The sequence below is a fragment of the Myotis lucifugus genome, unplaced genomic scaffold, assembly GCF_000147115.1.
Source record: "Myotis lucifugus unplaced genomic scaffold, Myoluc2.0 scaffold_54, whole genome shotgun sequence".
Classification (NCBI taxonomy): domain Eukaryota; kingdom Metazoa; phylum Chordata; class Mammalia; order Chiroptera; family Vespertilionidae; genus Myotis; species Myotis lucifugus.
Window position 1 is genome coordinate 1,355,441 of NW_005871102.1, and position 24,251 is coordinate 1,379,691.

A 24,251-nucleotide genomic window follows, 5' to 3' on the forward strand; every position below is an offset into this window, starting at 1 on the left:
GGAGTTTTTTTTTTTTAAAGTGGAGGGGGCCCCCCCCCTCCTCTCTCGGGAAAGAGGAGATTTTTTTTTTTTTAACCCCCCCCCCCAAAAAAGTGCGGGGAGGGGGGGACAAAAAAAATTTTTTTTGTTGGGGAGATAAAAACCCACGCGGCCCTTTTTAATACTCAATAGAGATTGTTTAGTAGGTTGGGGGGGGGTTTTTTTTAAAAAAAAAAAAAAAAAAATTTTTTTTCCCCCCCCCCCCCAAAAACTTTTTTTGGTTGTCTGTCTGTGTTGCGTTAGAGTGTGGGGTGCGCGCGCGCGCGCACGCGCGCGCGCAGTGGTTGAGAATATGGCCTCTCTTGTCAGACTGCTATACTAGTCTTGTGACCTGGGGTAAGTTATTTAGCATCCTATTGTTTCTTTGTTTATAAAGGTGGATTAATATTAGCTCTACCTTATATTGTGAGGATTAAATGAGATGGAATATAAAGTGCATAGTACAAAATAAGTACTTGATAAATGTTAGAGATTATTATTGTAAAATTTTTCTTTTAGGAGGCATCTATCAGTGGAAAAAGCAGGATCTTCAGAGTCAGGTTGAATTGGTTTTGAGTTTTGCTTTAGCTACATACTAACACTGTGACCTTGGGCAGATTACTTAACAACTACTCTTTTCCTGTTTTCATATATATAAAATGAGGATAATAGCTACCTTGTAGAGTTTATGGAAGCATTATAAATACATAGATACTTAGTAAATGGTAATTATTATGGGCATGGTGCCTGTAAGTCAGGTCAGTAGTATCTTCTTGGGTTGGCAATGTGAGCTAGCTGGCTAGATTTTTTTCCTGACGCTGATGCCTCTATTTGAATTGAGTACTTAGTTACAATCAAGTCAATTATGCCTTTTCTATAAAAATAAAACTTTATAATAACAGCTAAATATTTACTTATTTATAAAATCTTAGGTGAAATATAAATTAGAGTATACTTTGTTTGTGTTCTCTTGTTTATTGTTGTAGAACAAAGGTAAAAGCAACATCAGTGTAGCTCGGGATAAAGGGCCGTTCGTTATTCTGACTTCCCCTAGATGCCTTCTGCCTTATGTATCCTGGAAAAGAGAAATCCTGTTCCTCTGGGGTTGTTTCTAGGATGTAGAGGCTTTCTAGAGAGGTGACAGTCATCTGCCTATTTAGGTAGACAGCTTAGAACTTGTATTGCTTAGATAACACAGAACTCCTAACTGAAAGTGGCAGGTGACTCTCTATTGTATGAACATGGCTGTCAGTGGGATCAGGCAGCTCAGCTCCCAGCTTAGGTCTGCAAAGGTAGGAGCAGTTTTTTCTCAAGAAAGGATCCAGCTATTAGAATTGACTGAGCAGCCTTGACTAACATGAAAAAAACAGAAATGAAATTAGATCAGGCCACTCTGAACTGAAACTTTAGCAGGTTCTGACAGGTCTCTCAGAGTAGAGTTTGTTTATGAGGGATGTTAGCAAAGAGTTTGCATGTCCATTCAGATATTCAAATTTCATGGCTTATTAGGGAGACAAAATATGTACTTGTGCCCCCCCCAATTTATTTCCCCTGAGAAAAGAGATCTTGGAATATACAGAAAGTACAGCTTAATAGCAAATTCTTGCTAAACACAAAACTTCTGATAGTTTTTTACATATATTTTTGTAATAGTTATTTTACATATAATTTCCTTCTCTTTTTGGGAGGTTTTACATATAGATTTTAGTTACACTTTTTGTTGAGATACTGTTTACATATCATAAAATTCACCATTTTAAGTGTACAGTTGGGTGGTTTTTAGCATATTCATGAGATTGTGCACCATTATCTATCTAATGGTATATTCATGACGTTGTGCACCTCTATCTAATTTTAAGGAAAGACATCTTTTTTCAGATTTTGATGAACTTACCCCTGATTTTCTTTTCTACTTTAAGGAAAATCTGACATACTAGGGCTTATCTCTGAGTTTTTAATAGTTTGTAGTTCTGCTATAGTTTCAGTTAGAGGGGTTGATCATTTGTTTCTTTTTCTTTTTCCATATTAGTCACTGGTGCTTAGTAAATTCTAATAGCTGGGTTTCCTCTTGAGAGAAAACTGTTGAAGAAGTCCTCAAACATCTGTCTCATTTTAATTCTGTTTCAGAATAAGAGAGATAGGAAACAGTATCATTTTGTACGACTGCCATTAGGCTGGATGAATGTTGTTCTTGGACAGTGGAGCAAATGTCTGTTAACTTAATTATTCACTCCTTCCTCTTGCATGATTAGTTATGTTTTATTATTAGTTATGTATAAAATTGTGTTTTATAGACCAGCTAAGGATGATCATTTTCTTTAGAAGCTCACAAAACTGTCATGCAAGCATTTTATGAACTGCTGCTGTAGGTCTCTTAAATAACCATCTTCATTCATAGAGGAGCTTTACTTTTCTTTCCATCTGAACAATTTCGGTCAGATTGGTACAAGCATTATAATTTTTCAACACATTTAGTTCCCCTGGACAATGAAAATATGTGTTTATGTAACTTTCTATACACAAGTAGATACAGATCAACAATAGATATAGAATTTAGCTTTATCTATTTGTCCAGCCTAATATATGTGTTAGTAGCTGGTTCTCTGAAAAAAAAAATTTATTGATTTCAGAGAGGAAGGGAGAGGGAGTGAGAGATAGAAACATCAGTGATGAGAGAGAATCATTAATCTGCTGCCTCCTGCATGCCCCCTACTGGGGTTCAAACCGTGACCTCTGGTTCATAGGTCTGTGCTCAACCACTGAGGCACACCAGCCAGGCTGAAAAATATTTTAAATGTTATTTTCCAGTTTACTGTTATTTTCAACCGAAACTAAAATGTAATTATCTCATTAACTGCAAAGCATGTCTCTTTAGGTTCTTTAACTTCTAGTGAAATAAAAACGTTTTCACTTTCTTTTTTTTTTTTTAGCATCATTCTTTACCTTTTCCCTGACACCTGAGATCTTTTATAGGCCTTATATCTATATGCCATGCTGTCCAGAGGGAGGAGAGACTCTCTCTTCTCCAATACATTCTCTTGTGGGTTTAATCTGAAGAGACAGTTTAGTTCTTATATTCTTCCTTGAACTATTGTCAGGAAAATGCCATGTTAATTGCCTTAAGACTTAGTGCCGCGCTTGAAACACAGTGTTAAAGTAAAAGGTATTAAGTTAATTGGCATAGAATTCATTTAGAGACTCAACCTGCAGCATTCCTCCCCCCTCTATCACACCGCCCCCAATAGGCTAGGGACTGGGGCTGCTACACAGTTGGGGAAGAGATAGAATAGATGCTAAAAAAAATTTAATAATATGTTTATTGGTCTTTTGTCTTTTTGTGTTCTCTATTTCATTTTCTATTGATGTATTTATCTTTTTTTCTTTTTTTATTTCTAACAGCTTGTTATATATTTAGGACAATGCCATTTCAAACTCTTGCCTTTAAATTTTGCCCACATTACTTGATATGCTAAGTTTATCAGTCTCTTTCTTTTTGGTTTCAGGTAGGGATCAAATTTAATTTTTCCCTAATAATTAGCTGGTTGTCTTATCACCTTTATTAAATAATACATCCTTCCATTGTTATTATTTTTTTTGTTAATCCTCACAAAAAAGTTTATTTTTTCATTAACTTTTAGAGAGTGTGGGAGGGAGAGAGGAAGGGAGGGAGGAAAGGAGAGGACTCTGTACTGTATTCTGTCATATGATGGATTTTTTCCCCTTGACCATATACCTGTATTCATTGGGCACAAAGATGATTATTAGTCTTAAGCCAAGTTTATGAAACTGAATTGCATCAACTTTACCTTTGAATTGATTTCATATGTAATTATAGCAGAAAAACCAAGAGAAAAATATAGAATTAAAGTTAATCCTCATTAAAATTTTTGAGTATATATATTTTACAATATTTTAAACTTATATTTATTGCCTAGAAGTTATTGCTGAGTAGGCTTTTCTAAACTACAGTATGAGACATGGGTTAAAGTTTTACATAACTGAATATATCTAGAGTTAAATATTAGTATTAGAAGGGTAGACTATTAAATTTTAATTCAGTGGAATGTCAATAAAAATTATAGAAACAACCGGAGTTTTTTTAGGTAATAGGTGAAGAGTCATAGCAGTATCTTCTTGAGAGATTAATTTGTTAGTTGCTGTTAGCTTTTCCTGAGTTTAATCTCAAGGTAGTATAACAATGCTGAAGAAATTTAAAAATAGTAGATCACTTAATTAGCTGTTGCTTTGGTAGTGCTGTGTGACAATACTGAAATGTTTGATGGCTTCAACAATAAACATTTTGTTTTTTAAGTTACGGTTCTGGGGGTCTGTGAGGGAGATTATACTTCTGGCTGTGGATTAAATTCAAGTCTTATTCACATGTTGCATTTTGGGTCCATATTCTTTTCTTGGTCTTCTCAAGAGACCAAGCCAAATAACTCAAGCAAATTTAAACTGTCTGCTCAGGTTTTGTTTATTGATATTCTGTGGCTCAGCCCAAAATGATTTGGGCAGGGAAATATTTTGCCTCACTTACTCTCTTGGGAGGCATTATAAAGTCCTATGGCCAGAGGCACAAATGTACAATTCTGTAATAGAGAGGGAGTAAAAAATTGGTAAAAATAACCTGATCTATCACAGTTAACTTATGAATGTCATCATCCTAATACAGATTTTTAAATAAAATATTTTTTTTCCTGTATTACATTCTGTTTTTATGATAGGAGTATTACACAGCAATAATCATAATGTGCCTACCATTTTAAATTCCTTTTTGTCCTTTGCTGGCTTCCTATTTTGGTTATAAAATATTTTCCTATTGTCTTTTAAACCATCCTTTGACTGTAATTACCACTTGTGTTATCCTGTGTTTGTTCCTGTGATTATTTCAGTTAATTCATTTCTCTATTTTTTCTTTCATTCATCATATCCACTACACTGTTAATCTGGGAAATTATTGTCAACTTTTCAGATTCTCTGCTCTTCCTTTACTCAGATTTCTGTTCTCATACCTACTATATGAAACCATATTGCCATCTGCAGCCTGTTAAAATATAAGCTTGTATGTCTTTTGGCTAGCATATAGTTACATTAGGACTCATTAAGCTTCAGGTGACAGAAACTCAATTTAAACTAGCTTATGTAAAAAGAATTTATTGGAAGGGATATTTTATAGAATTAAGGCAACAGTGGATTTACCAAGACTGAGGATGGGAACAGATGGAGCTAGGCTTCAGGAGTGACTCAAAATGATGGACTCAAGTAAGACTCTCTTGCTTGTCTGTGTATAGGAATGATTCTCACTCTCTCCCTACATACTGGCATTCTTCAGACGGGTAAAAACATGGCCACCAACAATTCCCAGTTTACATCTTAGACTAAAAGGCAGTATGACAGTGCAGGGCAGAGCATTACTCTGAAGTAATTACTTGAGTCCTGGCTTTACATTTGCTATTTTGTGAGAACTTTCAAGTGATTGGTGCTTTTAAGAACAATTTGTTCCACACATTTATTGAATATCTACTATGTACTATGTACTATGCCAGGAATGGAGTATTCCCTGGTAAACAAAACAGAGTTTGGGTTTGGGGAGGGTGCTTATTTAGATAGCCTTAGCATCGTGACGGCCTCAGGCTTCTCGGCCATCCTTTCCGTATCTCAGCTCCTGCTATTCTCACCCATACTCATTATGATCTAGCTATCATGGTCTCCTTTTCATTCCTCAATAAGGCGTTTCTCACATCAAGTTCGTTCTCCCTAGTTCTTTCCATGGCTTATTCATTCTTTTAACCCCAGACATCAGTTGGATCCGTATTGCCTCCTGCCTTCTCCTCGCCTTCTGTAATACTTATTCCAGTATGTGATCCTGATTTACTCTCATCTGTATTATTTATCTCTTCCATAAGAATGTTAGCTTTGGGAAGACCAGGACTGCATTGTCTTTACTCATCATTTAGTCTCCAGTTCCCATTATAGTTTCCAGCTAGTAGGGACTCATAAAATATTTGTTGAATGGGTGAATGAAAGCTGATATCAGTGGAGTCAGTCATACGAAGGTAGGAAGCAAGAGCTAAGACTCTAAGTTGGGACTGAATTTTCTGTGATTAAAGAGTTGAAATGATAAAGTGACAGAGGCAAGGGTGTGTTGGGCCTTGTAAGTGCTGTTAAGGAGTTTGGATTTTGTTTGAATTTTAGTAAAAAGATTTTAGTCTGGAGTTTTAATGTAATTCAGTGTATTTCCTAAGTGTTCTTTGGTAGCTCTGCAAAGAGTAAATTAGGGAGGAGTAGAATGGAGGAAGGAGATGGGTTCGAGACTTTTATAGTCGATAAAAACATTGCTTGGATTAGGCTGGTAAAATGGATATAGAGCAAGATGGGATAGATGTCGGGTGTATTTTAGAGGTGGGGCTGACATGCTGATAGAGATGAGTTAAGGATGAGACCCAGATATTTTGTGTGTGCAACTTGGTAGGAGGTGTTGTTATTTACTGAAATGGAAAATCTGAATGAGAAGCAAGTTTGGAGAAGACATTAGAAATTCCATTTTGATCACATTTGCATTACTGAGAATTCCACATGGGTTCCAAATAAGTAATTTAGAGGAGTCATTTGGGTTGGGGTAGAAATTTGGGACACCGTCAGCATATAGATAGTATTTAAATTCATGACAATGAGAGATATTACTTATAGTGTGTGGCAAGGAATCAGAAAAAAGCTCAGGACCTGAACTTGGGGAATTTCTAACATGTAGATATTAAGTAGAGGAGTGGCAGCTGAAAAGGACTTGGAGAAGGATTGGCCACACAAAGAATACCTGGAATGTGTCTTGGCAATCAAGGATTCATGGGGCAATCTGGAAGGGTAAAGACATGGCTGCTAACACATACTGCATTTTTAGAAACATATAACATACAAAATAAGAAAAACTTTGAGAGGACAGATGAATGTACTTGAAGGGTTTTAAAAAAGAAGGATATTAACATGTCTAACAAATAAATGATGGCTATCTTGTTAGCCTAGGAGTATAATTATTTTTTATTTTGATATTAGTGGAATTTTTGATTTTTTAAATAAAGTTGGGAAGTAATTTTTTAAAAAAGTATAACTTGAAGCTGCAAGTACTTTTTTTCTAAGGGCCAGGAGTAATGGTGTTAGTGTCACCTAATGGCAAAATGAGATATTGCAGCCATATGTATATGCTGCAATGAACAAAGTAACCGAATTAGAAAGAGAAAAAGAACGTTTCTGGGGGAATTTAGGCTTAGATCAGCAGGCTACTATAGTTACATGGTCCTCTCCTATTTAACCCTGGCTTACTTGTTTTACCCCTTTTCATATTACCTTTTGGTCACTGAGCAGGTCCTTTTTATTGTCTTTCAGTTTTCAGCTCAAATATTACCCTTTTGGAGAGTCCTTTCCCACCACCACCTTACTTACAGCTGTCCCTACACTCCTTACAGCTAAGCTACCCTTTGTCACATTAACCTCTTTCATTATCTTCATAGCCTTTAGAGCATCGGTTCTCAACCTGTGGGTCGCGACCCCTTTGGGGGTTGAACGACCCTTTCACAGGGGTCGCCTAAGACCATCGGAAAACACATATATAATTACATACTGTTTTTGTGATTAATCACTATGCTTTAATTATGTTCAATTTGTAACAATGAAAATACATCCTGCATATCAGATATTTACATTATGATTCATAACAGTAGCAAAATTACAGTTATGAAGTAGCAACGAAAATAATTTTATGGTTGGGGGTCACCACAATATGAGGAACTGTATTAAAGGGTCACGGCATTAGGAAGGTTGAGAACCACTGCTTTAGAGTGATTTGGAATTATCTCATTTGCGTCATTGCTTGTTTTCTCACTAGATGTCAGCTCCAGGAGAGCAGGCTGTTCACTCATGTAACTCCCGTGCTGAGTGCAGTGTCTGCTATGTAGTAGTATTCATGTTGAGTTAAAGTGTGAATATTTGGAGAATGTTGAGTTTCTGTGGTGTAGAGATCTATCCAGAAAATAGAATTACACTGTATTTGATCACTGTAACATTGTTTGCTACATAAATGCAATGTGAAAGCTTTGACACCACCCCCCCCACCCCCCAGCTCATAAGTGGTAATGTGTCTGGAAAAAAAAAGATATATGGCTTAGGGTGTTGAATTGTATATTAGTTAATTTTAGCAACATAAAATATTTTTGAAAGTACTATATATGGTCTTGAGGAGATACGTTTTTTAAGACATTTAGATTTAATTACAAAATAATTCTGTGAATATATTTGTGTGTGTGTGAATTTGTAGATACTTCTAATATCATGCTTAATATTTTCCTCTATTTATTAAAAACAATAAAAATAGTATTTCTAGGATAAAAATAGTTAAACAGTAGTAGTTGAGATATGGGCGGGTTTATATTGTTTTTCGGGGAACAATATGGTTCTGTTAGTCTGGAAACTCAGGGCGAAGAGAGTATATTTCCATTATGTGGCCCAGTCCAAGAGGGTAGCTTCCCTAGTTTTGAGATAATTGTCTAGTGAGAAGAATTCTTCTTCACATGAGCCATTTTTAAAGGCTGAGGATTGATCAGTTCATGTTTTTATTCAATAGTTTTTGTTTTTGTTTTCAATCCTTGCGGCTTTGAACAGGTGGATGTGGGAAGAGATTTTTGCAGGACTGAAATGGAGGTCAGAGCTTCCTTACAGAAGGTTACTGGGTCATCGGATTCTGTGGCTGCACAGAACAGTGAAGAATTTGTTTTGGTTCCTCAGCATGCAGGTGATACTTCTACAAAAGATGAAGAAAAACCTGAACTGAAGGTAGTTTTTCTTTCCTACAAACGATACTATTTTAAATTATGGCTTTTTTTTTTAACTAGGTGAAAGGAGATGTATAAAATCCAAAGGTTTTTCTCAAGTGTTGACTGTGAGAATAGAGTCAATGTTTGATGCATTTAGAGGCTTATTATTTGGTTTGTATATTTTTGAAACTTTTTGCTTTTGGTTATATATCTTTTAATTCGGAATTTAGAAAGGAGGAATAGACGAGGAGAAAGAGAAAGGATAATTGAGAATTAGACTTAATGGTTAAATCTTACATAAATGTAATTTATCTGAATATTTTTATCTCTCTTACTACTGGGTTAAGTTGATTATATAAATAGTTATGTTTACTTTCACTTTTTTTTTCGTTATGACCTCAAATCAGCTGGTAAAATTGTAGTATGTGATTTAACAGTTGACTTGTTTAAATATTTTAAAAATATATGTCTTTTATTTTTAGTGTTTGTATTTGGTTATGCTCCTTTTCCTTTTTCATTTTTGTGTTGCCTTTCCTAACTCAAAGAAAAAAACAAGCAAACCCAGGTATATATGCATGAGAATTGCATAGCTATCTTCTAGAAACAGGGGTAGAGAAGTTAGTCAGAACTGCTACATATTTTTTAAATGATTTTTGTTTAATTTAAACTATGGCATCAAAGATATATTAGTATACAAATCTAATAAAATTATATAAAAATCAGGTTATTAAATACCCATTTTACCTTATGTTGAAGATATAGTTTTATAATTTTGTTAAAATAACCAATAGCTTTATTTAAATTTCTATTTAAACAAATAACTATTTAAATTTCTTTGAATATCTGTATTTTAGTATTAATGTATTTAAGATATTATTTATTACTTAGGTTTTGTGTCTTCTCTGCTTTTAAGAAAAACCTGAGTTAACATAAATATAAAGAAATTAGCAACACTCCTCTTGGCAGCTAGAAAACAAAATTTATAAAGAAACCAGAAATATGTTTATGTTATGATAAGAAATATGACATTTTAAATGATATCACAGTAGACTGTGGCCTATTTAAACTTATCAGGTTTTCCCTAAAGCCCGTACATTTAAGAATATTTGGTTCTGGAATATGTTTTGAAATACTAAAAAGAAAATAACAAGAAAAGAGAATCTCTGTAAACAAGTTCTCAGATCAGATGTACTTGGAAAGTGCCTGAAGCATTTTCTGAGAAATCCTTTTCTGAAACTAATAATCTTCTAGTTTGGCTGTTTTTGTAATTCAGGATTTTGTATTATATCTAGTAAAATTAGGTAAAACTGTATAAATTCTTGATGTTAAGTTAACTATATTTAAACAAATATTTAGATTGTTTTAATTTCTTCTATAAGTGAAATATTTTCATTCAGCTCCAGAACCATAATATGATTGAAACAGAATTGTCTTGCTTTGTCTGTAGATAGTTTCTAATGGTGATGAACAATTGGAAAAAGCCATGGAAGAGATTTTGAGAGATTCTGAGAAAGGGCAAGGCAGCCTTCTTGTGGATCGTCAAAGTTCCAGTGAGATTTCAGACCATTCGCTTGGCGATGTTTCAGCCAGCCAAACAAATAAGCCATCTCTTCAGTTAATTTTGGATCCATCAAATACAGGTACTGTACTGAACTCATAGAAACCATAGGAGAAGTGGGATAAAGTGATACTGAAAATTTAAAAATCCTGTTAACTTTGTTTTTAAGATCAGGGCCACCAGCTTTTCAGTGCTGGTTGAGAGCTCCCACTTTGGTTCTTACGTTTCTGTGAAATTTTGCATTGACTTTTGAGTGGTTTTTTTTTTTTTTTCTTTAGAAATTTCTGCACTCAGACCATCTTCTCCAAGTGGATTGCCGGAAGAAGATAGTGTTTTATTTAACAAACTGACCTACTTAGGATGTATGAAGGTTTCTTCCCCGCGTAATGAAGTAGAGGCTTTACGGGCAATGGCAACTATGAAATCTTCGAGTCAGTACCCCTTTCCTGTTACTCTGTATGTGCCAAATGTTCCAGAAGGTTCTGTGAGGTGAGCTGTAATCCTCCTTCTCCTCTTAGACATATTGCAGATTTTGTGTGATGGTGATGATGTTATATCATAAATCAGCCTAGGACTTACTGTTAATTCACTTTTACTCTGTAATGCAAAGAAAACATGTTTAGGCTTAGACTGTGTTCCTTATTTGCAAGGGCCACGTGCAAAATTATACTTAGAATATAAGTGGAAATATAACTATAAAATACATGTAATTCTGTTTTTGTATTCTGAAGAGCCTAATAGCATGCCTCTACCTTGTCATTAACAGTGGGTCAAAAAATTGGAGTGAGCCCTTCATTTTAAGCTCTTTTCATCAGACTGGAAAGAAGCAAAATGTTTTTTTTCCCCTTATACTTAATTAGTAATAATGTTTAATGTCATCTGAACCTTGAATTTCTATTTTTTAAAAAAATATTTTTATTGATTTCAGAGAGGAAGGGAGAGGAAGAGAGAGTTAGAAACATCAATGATGAGAGAGAATCATTGATTGGCTGCCTCCTGCATGCCCACTCCTGGGGATCAAGCCCGCAACCTCAGCATGTGCCCTTGACCAGAACCGAATTCGGGACCTTTCAAGTACGCAGGTTGACACTTTATCCACAAACCAGCTAGGGCGAACCTTGAATTTCTTTACATGTAAATCAGATGTTACTCCAGCATTCAGATTCAGCCCTCCAGTGGCCTTCAGTCACACCTGTGACTATATTCTTTCTCCTCGCTGTTTTTTTCTTTTTCCTTCATAGCACTTTTCCTTGACTCGACATTATATACAACTTACTTGCTTATTTGTTTATTGTCTACTTTCCTCACTAGACATAAGCTCCATGGGAGCAGGGTATTTCTATTTTTCCCTGCTGTTACTTCAGTGTCTAGAGTAGTATCTGGTCCAAGTTTTCAGTAAATATTTGCTGAATGAACAAGTAAGTGTACCAGCTCTAGGAAATTAGGTTGAATGTATCCTAAACCTATAATATTCCCTGAAAGTTGTCTTAATTTTTTTTCAAACTCTTCCCGATTTTCATCATTCTCTAAAGTTTAGAATGTGAAAAAAATGTTAGCTAAGTTCTAAAATAGCAATATAAATTGCAAGGTTTTGGTAAAAATGCTTTGAATTTTTCAGAAAAGGGTTTTGTAGATATATTGTTTGTATAACTTAAAAATGTCAGAATGGCCGAAACCGGTTTCAGCCATTGTTCGGCTCAGTGGATAGAGTGTCGGCCTGCAGACTGAAAGATCCCGGGTTCGATTCCGGTCAAGGGCATGTACCTGGGTTGCGGGCACATCCCCAGTGGGAGATGTGCAGGAGGCAGCTGGTCGATGTTTCTCTCTCATCGATGTTTCTAACTCTATCTCTCTCCCTTCCTCTCTGTAAAAAATCAATAAAATATATTAAAAAAAATGTCAGAATGCCTTTTAATGTTACCTGTTTAGTTTCAAAGTACCAAATACTTTGTGACAAACCCAGTGCTTTGACTTGCCTCTGTTTTTAGTGGATACCCCTCAGTTTCACAGTTTGAGACCCTGCAGTGTTCTTGAATTTTTAGATCAATCTAGGGCTTGGAATTTGTATAGGGAAAGTCAGAGAATAATTTGTCCTTAAATTCCACAGACTCCTTATACTTTTTTTTTTTCTCTCTCCTTATACCTTTTAAATTCTGCTGTTAATTGGATCTGTGGAACCACTCTGACCGTTTTTGTGATAAAAGAGGTCTCAGTTGAACAGTGACCTGGGGCTTGGATAAACTTACAGGTGCTGCTCTCAGTAGAAATGAACTCCCTTTGGATCGCCTATGCTATTCTGTGCTGGCATTCCTTTTCCTTTTCCTGTAACAGAACAAGACTAGCATTTAGGGATGGGTGACAGGCAGTAAGTGAATTAGATCATAGGAAACATAAAAGTGAAGTAATTGTCAAAAGAAGGTGAAGAATTTGTGTGCTTATACATTATATACATATAGCAAGAATATGAAGACAAATGGTTTTCTCACATTATTAGTACCAGTTTATTTTGTGATTTTAAGATGATTATGTTTATATGCTATTGGCATAGTAAAACTATTTGCTTTTGTTCTCTGATAGTTAATATTTTATTTCATTTTCCACCACTGTTCTGCAGAATCATAGATCAGTCCAGCAATGTGGAGATAGCATCTTTTCCAATCTATAAGGTGCTGTTCTGTGCACGTGGACATGATGGGACAACAGAGAGCAATTGCTTTGCATTTACAGAGAGTTCCCATGGTTCAGAAGAATTTCAGATACACGTTTTCACCTGTGAAATTAAAGAGGCAGTAAGTATAATATATTGTAGCAATTGGCTAAGGAGACGAATTAGAGTAGTATTTTTGAGCCCTAATCTTAGTCATAAATTTGTATGTATGAGTATGTACCATATTGTATAAACTTGGAGTATATTTCTAAAGAGAAAGAGCATATTTTTACTGGCATAGAACTGAATATGGAAAAGTCAAATCTTATAACTATGCAGGAAAGTGGTATTATAGGTGGGGCACACTCAGCCTAACAGTTGTAACAGGAGAAGGCCACTTGACGAGCTGTCCTCCCACACCACCATGGTAGTCATTGCTCAGGATTAATTAGAAAGAGGGATTTTTTTGCACCTTTTTATTATTTTGTCCAAGTTGATTGGTCCATGTGATTTGAAAAACTGCCTCTAACAATACCTTTTCGTCTGCCAGGCATGATGGTTGCATATTGCTTGCACTTGGATATTGTACTAAAGTGGTTTCATAGAGCTCTGTAGTTTCACTAGAGACTATTTTTTACGTACATCCACTTAGCGGCTGGCTTTGGCTCTAGAAAACTGGCCTAATTAAATATACAAATGCTCACATATAACAGGGTGTCAACTTGGAGGCCTTTGAAGGGGCCAGGAAGTTTCTTTTAGCCATTCTTAAGTGGTGGTTTCTTCTAAGACTGGAGAAATAATTCAGAATCAAATGGCTGGTAAAACATGGGGAAATTTCCTTCATTTCTGCATCTGTTAATTAAAAAGAAATTGCACTTTTAGAACTTTAGTACTTAGGCTTTAATCAATGGGTTTGGATAAGCAAGGTCGCCAGAGTGTGTGCTTTGGGGAATATAAATTGTCAGCAGAAAATGCTGAAAGCTGTAGTTATTGTCTTTGCTCTTTACCATGAAGCGTAAACAAACATTGTATTAACAGGAGTTCTGAGAGCTTATTTCTGGCCACAACATGTAAACTCATAGAAATAGAGATTTCTGTGTGTTTGATACTAAGCACGAGGGGCATGTCAGTCTTTATTTCCTGAACACCAAAATGAACATGCACAGACACATGTAACTTAGATTGTAGCCATAGAGTTCTCTACCAGAATCCATGCCTGTGTGAGAAGTAGTTCTGATTCTATTTCAGCCAACATTTATGTACACACACACTCTGATGGTAGAGTGCTGGCATTTCATGTTGGCAGCCACCATTTAATATCCCTGTGTGGTTTCTGGACAATTGGCACTCAACAGCAAGGAAGTGAAAGTTGAAGAGTTGCAAAACCTGCTGCTTGGAGAGGCAGAAACACTGCGGCAAAAGGAAGTGGAAAGGGACCTGGCTGCAGCATTCTTCTTAATTGTGACGGTATGAAACTCTCTTTGGATTATAGCATCCACTTATTTATGGGTGGGGAAATCTTTGTCATTTTTGAGGTTTTTAAAATTTGTAATTTTTTATTATTTTTTATTATCCTCATCCAAGGACATGTTCATTGACTTGAGAGAGAGAGAGGCAGAGAGAGAGTGAGAGAGAAACATCATTTTGGTTGCCTCCTGTATGCGCCCCTACCAGGGATCGAACTTGCAACCTAGGCATGTGCTTTGACTGGGAATTGAACCCACAACCTTTTGGTGCTTCGGATGATGCTTCAAACAACTGAGCCACACTGCCAAGGCATCTTTGTCATTTTTTGGAGCTTTAACAGTGAGAAAGCATGGATAAAACTGGGGAATTCTTACCCTTACCATTTTGGATATGGCATTAAATAGTATTTCTAGAGAGAATATTTGGTACTTTGCAGGCTGTGAGCAAGTGATGTCCATGTATTTTTTTATTTCCATGTATTATTATTTTTTAGAGTACACTTTTCAAAGTGTTACATTATAGGACATTGGTGATAAAATTCATTGCTTGAAGGAGAATACAAAATTGTCTTTAAACTTTATTACAAGACATCCTTTCTAGCCCTGGCTGGGCAGCTCAGTTGGTTAGAGCATTTGCCCGATATGCCAAGGTTGCGTGTTCGATCCCCGGTCAGGATACATACAAGAATGAACCAATGAATCCATAGATAAGTGGAACAACAAATCGATGTTTCTTTTTCTCTCTCTTTCCCTTCCTCTCTCTCTAAAATAAATTAATTTAAAAATTTTTATGAAGAAAGGACATCATTTCTAAACGAAGATAACCTCGTGTAAATATAGAGCTTATGCCCGGCACAATGCTGAGCACTTACTCAATACTCATCACATCTCCATGACATAGATAGTATTTATTTAAACTGGTGATCTTATGCTCCTTCTTGCCTGGGCCAGTCATAGTTTATCCCTCTTCTCCAGGTGTATTATTAATGGCACTCCGTTGTGTTCTCAGAAGTGCTCTGGTTTGTTTGGCACATGTAGTTACCCTTTGCTTATCTGAAGACTAAGAGAATAAAGGATGGAGCTGGGTTTCCAATGGAAGTCTCTGACTCTGAAGCCCCATGTAATTTCAGTAACAACTTTTCTGTTGCTTTAATATTGTAACAGGCAAATATGGATTTTTGTCATTCATTTATGCTTTATAAAGGGATTGATTGGTCATAGAGTTTGCATCCCACCTGCCTTTGGTTTTTACCCAGGCTTTTATAGAATATCTTCCTCTCCCCTCAAAAAAACAATTACCCTTTAATTAATTTAAAGTCTTTTTCTTACATCTACCAGTTGTCAGGTTATTTGGTTCCCAGAAGTTTCTTGTTCTGTGGTGAAGGGACAACTTTAGTCCTTAGTATTTGGGCTCTCTTGGTGAGCACAAACAATTGGCAAAGATAGTTTAGGAACATGTGATAGACATTATTATTGCTTAAATATGCACTGTGTAGCAGTGTTGCTAATTAATTTATTTTCCGTTGTTTTTAGAGTTCCCGGATGAGACATGAAGAAGTAGGTTAAGGCAAGAAGATGTCTTTTCAAGTAGGAAAAGCAACATGGCTACCACTACCAGCTGTACTGTCATGCTCTTATTTCACCATATAGTCCCACAAGCAGCAGCCAGCAGCAGTGGCAGAGGGGAAGCTGGCGAAGGTGATGGCCTCTTTGGACCTGTGGCACAAGGATTAGGGGTTCTAACCCCACAGAAGATTTAGGGCACATTTGCCTCACTACCCTAGATGTTCTTCTACAGGACTCTGCTGGAGTGAATCTCAGTAATCTGTGGCGAAAGATCTGGGATCCAGCCCAAAGAATCCTGATGCCGGTGATCATTGTACAGGAGAATGACGGGCTAGGCTTCTGCTGAAAAAGTGAAATATCAGAAAGCATAGAGAAAAAAGCCAAGAAGGCACCTATTTTTGTTACATTTTTATGGATATATTATACAAAACTGATCTTAAAGATACTTTAAAAGGCTTAGTTGACTCTTTAAGAATTTATTTCTACTAGTCAGTGTGATCGTTTTCTTCAAAACAGACTTTGATGTTTGTGTTATTTGTATGTTTTAACATACTTATCATTCATTACTAGCAATTCTCAGTGTTATATTTTAGAAGCACGGTTGTTATCTAGTTTTAGGCATTCAGAGGTGTTTTATGAGAAATATTAAGGGTATCATTGGGAAGATCTTAATTCTTAATGCACTGGTTTTTATTGATGTTATTTTAGCAAAACACTTTACATTGGAAATTAATTCAGAAGTTATGCTGTTAGTGTTTTCTGTAGATTTTTATAAATTTTTAAAAAGTTTATTTTATTTTATGATATGCTTCTTATTTTAGCCCCTTTCACTGAGTAATAAATTTGAATGAGATGTTTTAAAAATTTTAATACATATCTTTCCAGGTGTCTTTTATAGAATGATTTTCCTACATTTATTTTTGGGGTGAATATTTTCTTGACATATGGTGTTTTTATTTATTTATTTATTTATTTTCCACTTACAGTTTACATTTAATATTATATCAGTTTCAGATGTACAGTGTAGTGGTTAGACATTTATATAATTTACCATGTAATTCCTCCTGTTAAGTCTTGTGCCCACCTGGTACTGACACCTGGTCTTTTTAAAAGAGTTGATTCTCTTTTACCAATATTAGTAAAAAATATTTATTTTTGAAAAATGGGCTAGGTTATTTAATTAACTATATTATTTAAGTAAATGTCTTTTTTTAAAAAAAATCCTCACCTAAGGATATGTTTTTACTGATATATTTTATTTATTTATTTATTTTTTTGTTAATCCTCACCCGAGGATACTTTTCCATTGATTTTTGGAGAGAGTGGAAGGGAGAGGGAGAGACAGAGAGACAGACACATCAATTGGTTGCCTCCTGCACGTGTCCTGACCAGGGCCAGGGATCGAGCCTGCAACTGAGGTACATGCCTTTGACCGGTATCAAACCTGGGACCCTTCAGTCTGAGGGCCGATGCTCTATCCACTGAGCCAAACCATCAAGGGCTAAATGATATATTTTAGAAATCAGGGAAGAGAGGGAGGAAGGAAGGGAGAGAGAGAAAAACATCAATGTGAGAGAGAAATATCAATCTGGTAGCTTCCTATATGCTCCCTGGCCAGGGATCAAACTTGCAACCTAGGTATGTACCCTAACTGGGATTTGAACTCACAGCCTTTAGGTGTACAGGACTATGCTCCAACCAACTGAGCCACCCAGCCAAGGCTAAAATAGCACTTTTTTTTTTTTTACTATTAACATGTAGTACATATTTGAGAATTTGGAAAATACTGAAATAATATATATATATATATATATATATATATATATATATATAAATAAAAAAAATATATATAATTCAAAATTTCACCAGCGTTAAGATTTTGGTGTTTCTCCTTTCCATGTATCTACATGCACTCTCCTTTTCACCTCTTCAGAACCAATAACACAATAACAACAACAACAATCCCAACATAGTTTTGTGTTTAATTAGTGCTTTCTATAGGTACTGTGTTCTGGGGAAAAAAATTGTACTGTATTATGTCAATAAACTTTTGCCTTCTGCAAAGAAAAGGCCTATTCTAGTACATTTGTGTGTGTGTGTGTGTGTGTGTGTGTGTGTGCGCGCACGTGCGCGTGCGTGCGCGTGCAATAGTTGGCATATATAGAAATGTTTGCCATGGCTTGTGTTAATTTTCTTGTCATGATATTGGTTACCCGGTTTGTTCCAGTAACTATAAATATTGGTCATTATTGTTTCTGAAGTTCTCTACCTTACTAATCTGTGGATACCATTCCAGCTTATTTACCACTCTAGAATTCACAAATGATTTTAACCTTTTGTTGGAAATAGCAACTTGTAAGATACGTTCAGGACTAAATGCAGTTTGATTGCTATTAATGATGTTAATGTGCTGTTGTGTCTTTCCTCCAAAAAGAGAGAAAGGTGTAGTCTGATCCTCCCGCCCCCCATCATTCTCTACCTACTCTGGCTCAGCCCCATATACTTAACCTTTTAAAAGAGGAATTCCTGAGCCTTGCCATCTACTTTAGAATTTGCCAAGTTTTTTTGACTTTTTTTGATGTGGTATGATGTGGTAGGCTTGCTGATAGCTTTGACACAAAGAAAGTGAAATAGATGATATAGGAGAGGAGAAAAAAAGAAATATAGTTGGAGTTTGACTATACAAATGTTTGAAAAATTATGTAAAACAGGGAAAAAAGGTATTTCCCTGTTTTCACATATAGTGTTTTCTTAAAAATATGCTGAATTTGAATGGGTAAAAAGAGACCAATAGACTTCACATTTTATTGGGGGTTAGGAGGTGGGGAGTACTCAAAGAACCAAAAGTAGTTTAAAGTTTCTATTTACACTTTACTTTGTAGGCGCAATATTCAGTGACATATTCTTAGCATGTTCTTTGGTTCTATTTTCCTCTATAACACTTAAATTACTGAGCTAAGTCAAATAAGTATCCAGTTGAGACTAAACATTTTTGCTTTTGGCTTACCTAATAAGGCCTCACCTACCTCAGGCACATTCAGCTTTCATGTATGTGCTGGAATGTAAGCTCCATGTTAACTGCCGTATAATACTTAGTGCACCGAACATGTTCAAAATATATTTGCGGAAAGAATGAGTAAATTTATCGTTGTTTTAAATGTATAAGTTTTGAGGCCTACAGTTTTTGTTAATGTCAATCCTTTGCTGTTTTTATTCATTAATATAACATTAAATTCAGATGACACATTAGAATATTAAAATTTTATGTGCAATGTGATATTGTTGAAGTTAAACATTATTATACAGTTAAAAGTTTATATTTAAGAAGCTACGAATTTGGCATTGGCAAGGCATTTTAGGGTAATATAGGTTAATATGTGTAAGTATGGCTGATGGAGGTTTAAGAATTACTTGTTTTTGAATGTGATAGACTGTATGAGAAAAGGTAGAATATATGAATATAACAAGATAGAAAAATGGGGAAAGACCCCATACTTTAAGAAATTCTACTGTTGATGAAAGTGTTCTTGTTTCAAGCAAATTACAAAATATTACAGTCCTAGACAAATATAATTCAGTGAGTAATTTGAACCCACTCTATTTAAAGTGAAGGATTTATTAACATCCAGAGAAGTCTCTTTACTTGTTCCTCCCAATGTGAGGTTTTGAAAATATGACCTTTGTTAAACCCTTCTTACTTCATCGTGTTTTCTTTGTTCAACCCATGAGTGGCCCAAGAGATTTGGAAGGTCTTTTGTGCTTTAGGCTTACACAGATGTGAGATGGTATGATGCTTCTTTTGGAACTGAGGAAAAGAATAACTTCTGGAATAGTGTGTGATATTTCTCCACTTTAGGGGAAGTGTATGAGGGTGGCTTACTACTAGTAAAATAGATATGACCATTTCAGCATGCATTCTGGAATCCTGCAATAGCTTTATATCACAACCACATTGCGTAACAACACTGGAAACAACCATATTATTGTGTTTGTTTATCGCAAAAACCAGTATTTGCTTCATCCTGTGCCTAAATGTCTAGTCCTCTGAAGCTGAGGGAAGTGAAAAGAGAAATTGACGACTTGGGCTAAAACCTTGTTTGTGTGTGTTGATTGGGAAGGTTTAGATGCCGGCATCATTCTAGTAATTACCTTTCGATTCATTTGTTGCAATATACTATATTCTGAGGTCTAGACTCATCTATAAATAAATAGAGATCTTTTGTGAACTTAAATATCTTTATTACTGTGTTTAAATGCCAGATCGAAAAAAGTAGCCATATATATATATATATATATATATATATATATAAATAATATATATATAAATAATATTACAGACTATACAACATATATTATAAACTGTATATATGCCTATACTATATCTGCTGAAGAAAAATGTTATGGTAAATTATAGATTCAAGAATTAGGAGAGAAGGGTATAAAAATGCACTCCCATTTTTATTCTTTTAGGTAAGCAGAATTTTATATAGTTTCTGTACAGCATTCAAACGTTCTTCCAGACAAGTGTCTGATGTTAAAGACTCAGTTATTCCTACACCCGACAGTGACGTGTTTACCTTCAGTGTCTCCTTGGAGGTAAAAGAAGATGATGGAAAAGGAAACTTTAGGTGAGGTTATTTGGAATGAAAAAAAAAATGATATTGTGCCTGAAATATGATATTGGCTAATATAATGAGGCCAGAAACTATACAATGTTCATTTAAAGCTTTAAAATGCTAAAGAAATATTTGGTGAATGAATATGTTTCACTTTTCTCCTGATTTTAAAATATTTTATGTAAGTGATTTTCTTAATATTTAAAAGTCTTGATATTTATTATAGAAAACTTAGTAAAATAATAAAGGTAGAATAAAAAACAGCTGTAGTATTGTCAGCTAAGACAATCACTTTTAATATTTTAGTTATTTCCTTTGTTTATTTCTAGGAGGTATTTTTAAATATATTCCTATGCATATAAATTTTTCTTTTAACTTTATAAGAATTTTTTATTAAAATGTACTTAATCAAAATTATTTTTAATGGTTACCAATAGTATATTGTGTGGTTTGACCATCATTTACTTAACCAGTTCATTCTATGGTATATTTAGAATGTTTTTTCCATTTCAAAAATAGGTGGATAATAGGACACAGTTGTATTCTTTTGTTTTTAATCCTCACCTGAGGATATTTTTGTATTGATTTTAGAGAGAGTGGAAGAGAAAGGGAAAGACAAATATTGATGTGAGAGAAACACATCGAATGGTTGCCTCCTGCATGTGCCCTGACCAGCCCAGGCTGGGGAGGAGCCTGTAACTGACGTACATGCCCTTGACTGAATCGAACCCGAGACTCTTGATCTGCAGGCCGACACTCTATCCACTGAGCCAAAACAGCGAGGGCTCCATGTTTTTTTTTTCATTCATTCCTCACCCCCATTTGTCTTTACACTCAGGGTGAAGGATTTTTATTCCAAGCTCTATGTGAGCCAAACCGGGTAGGGCCAGTCATATTCTAATGATCACTTACTAGTAAGTGCCTTAACTGTGCTTTCAATTTTAATAATTGTTAGGTAGGTATTTTATCTGTTTATTATAGATACAGAAATTGATCCTAGGTCAAATAAGTTGCTCAAGGTTTCTTTCTTTTTCAGATAAGACAACCTATATTTTAGACATTTATTGTTTTAATAACTCTTGCGAATATTCAGTCTTGCCTAGGCTAGAATGCCGCAATCTATATCACTTTGTCCATTTTTTATGTATATTTTCCTGGATATATCACAGTCATCTCACATTCTAAATCAGTGATTCTCAACCTGTGGGTTGCGACCCCTTTGGGGGTCGAACGACCCTTTCACAGGGGTTGCCTAAGACCATCGGAAAACACATATATAATTACATATTGTTTTTGTGATTAATCACTATGCTTTAATTATGTTCAATTTGTAACAATGAAAATACATCCTGCATATCAGATATTTACATTATGATTCATAACAGTAGCAAAATTACAGTTATGAAGTAGCAACGAAAATAATTTTATGGTTGGGGGTCACCACAACATGAGGAACTGTATTAAAGGGTTGTGGCATTAGGAAGGTTGAGAACCACTGTTCTAGATGTTTAAAAGTAAGCTCATCTTCTAATTTTTTTTTTGCCTTGGGTTTCACTATGTTAAAAGAACTCAGAACTGCACTTCCAGCTAAATCAGACATGGGACTGTCTTTAAAAACAAGTTATTAAATCATATTCCTAAATCTGTTAAATTTAAAAAATAAAATTTGAAATGATGTCATTTACAAAATCTTGTTTTTAACCTCTGTTAGGTTTTGTTGATTATAAAATTACTAGAGGCCCAATGCACGAAATTCATGCAAGAGCAGGCCTTCCTTCCCCCGGCTGCTGGCACCGGCATCCCTCTGGCACCCGGGATACAGGCTTCCCTTGTGGCCCTGGCTTCCGGAAGTTGTCCGGAAGATGTCTGGTCTAATTAGCATGACACTTTTATTATTATAGATAGTTTGTTACTGTGTGGCAGGATGAGAGTTTAGTACATTTTAAGAATAAGGGTGGTGTTGCTTAAATACCTTGTCTCATTCTAATGTTGCAATAGATTATCTTATGTTATTTTATTACTTATTGTATTGATAATTCCTTTTCTTTTTGCATATTTCAGTCCTGTGCCTAAGGACAGAGATAAATTTTATTTCAAATTGAAGCAAGGAATAGAGAAGAAGGTTGTGATTACAGTGCAGCAACTTTCTAACAAAGAATTAGCTATTGAAAGGTAAGCAGCTTGCTCCTAAATGCTACCCCAAACTTGTATTGACATTGTTATTGTGTTTCAAGAGACATACTATTGAATCTCAGCTGTATTAGTCACTGTGGCTTTTCACCATACTTCAGTTTCTTCATTTAAAAAATAAGATGAGGATGAGAATCATAATACTCTCTGCGCTTAAATAAGTTAGATATAACTGGTTCATTGAAATCTCATTAATGGGAGCAATAAACATGAAATGACTATTTTTTCAGTAACTTCTTCAACCCTGTTTGGTCAAATCAATCTTTCTTGCTATTCCTTATTTATATATATGAGACAGATACCTCAGAAGGCAACTTTGCATTTGTCAAGTCTGTAATAACACAGGCCAAGAAGTATTAGATGTTGAGTACAGTGGGGCCTTGACTTACGAGTGTCCCGACTAACGAGTTTTTTGAGATACCAGCTGTCTCTCCGCCGATTTTTGCATTGAGTTGACAGAGTAATTTGAGTTAACGAGCTCCTTAATGAGCTCGGTCTCGGAATGAATTGAACTCATAAGTCAAGGCCCCACTGTAATTTAACTTTTAGTAATTACTTAAAAATCTTGGAGTTTTATGATTAAGAGGTCTAATATGCCTCTACTTTAGAGGCATATAGTGTACTTATATATAAGGTACAGGCCTTCCTTTTTCCAATGAGAAGCTCCCAGTTTGAACTCCTTGAATGTAGAAACCTTGATGAATAAAGGTGAAATCATTGAGTGCCCAAACATAATATTTTTTTTTGGTTAATTTAAACATTTGCATATACATTTAAAATATATTACACAAAATAATAACTTAGAAATGTTGCTTTTTGTCCATGCTCACATTCATAAGACAACTGTAATTAGAATCTCTTCAATAATCTTCAACATCAGTGTCTTCATTATCACTTCAGCTGCTTTTGGAGTAATTTTAAGGCATATTTTAGAGCACATTATGTGAACTCTGCCTAAGTTGAGGTAAAGCACTTTTGTAATCATAACATATTGCTGCATCATTAGAAATTTTATCTAAGCCCCAAGTACCCACTTGCATAATATTAGGGTGGTCAAAAATTATTACCTTTATAACCACTTACTGTATTGCTCTTATTTTAATATAAGTAATATTGATGATAGTATCTAACAACTGTGAGTTCATATATACTACAATAATTACTAAATCCATGTTAAGTTTCTTTGTTTCCTTTTTCACACATCTGTCAGATGAGCTCTGCAAACATAGACTCTAGTGTGATAGGCCTGGTGTTGGAGGATAGATGCAGAGTGGAAGGGGTAAATGGAGAAAAAAGGGAACATCTGTAATACTTTCAACAATAAAGATAAATATACAATAGAATGAACTGGTTAAGTAAATAAAGATAAATTAAAAAAATAAAATT

The 24,251-nt window shown here is 35.1% G+C and overlaps 1 protein-coding gene across 3 annotated transcripts in view; it reads left to right on the forward strand.

Moving 5' to 3' along the window:
• Positions 1-24,251, forward strand: part of RABGAP1L (RAB GTPase activating protein 1 like) — a 417,083-nt gene that overhangs the window by 35,798 nt on the left and 357,034 nt on the right. For all 3 annotated transcript variants that reach the window (XM_006088927.3, XM_023753953.1, XM_006088928.2), the window contains 6 exons: positions 8,671-8,841; positions 10,270-10,462; positions 10,659-10,869; positions 12,995-13,169; positions 20,530-20,687; positions 22,737-22,847. In XM_006088927.3, the coding sequence (XP_006088989.1) occupies positions 8,704-8,841; positions 10,270-10,462; positions 10,659-10,869; positions 12,995-13,169; positions 20,530-20,687; positions 22,737-22,847 (986 nt within the window). In that variant the 5' untranslated portion in view covers positions 8,671-8,703. Of the gene's footprint in view, positions 1-8,670; positions 8,842-10,269; positions 10,463-10,658; positions 10,870-12,994; positions 13,170-20,529; positions 20,688-22,736; positions 22,848-24,251 lie in introns of those variants that run through there.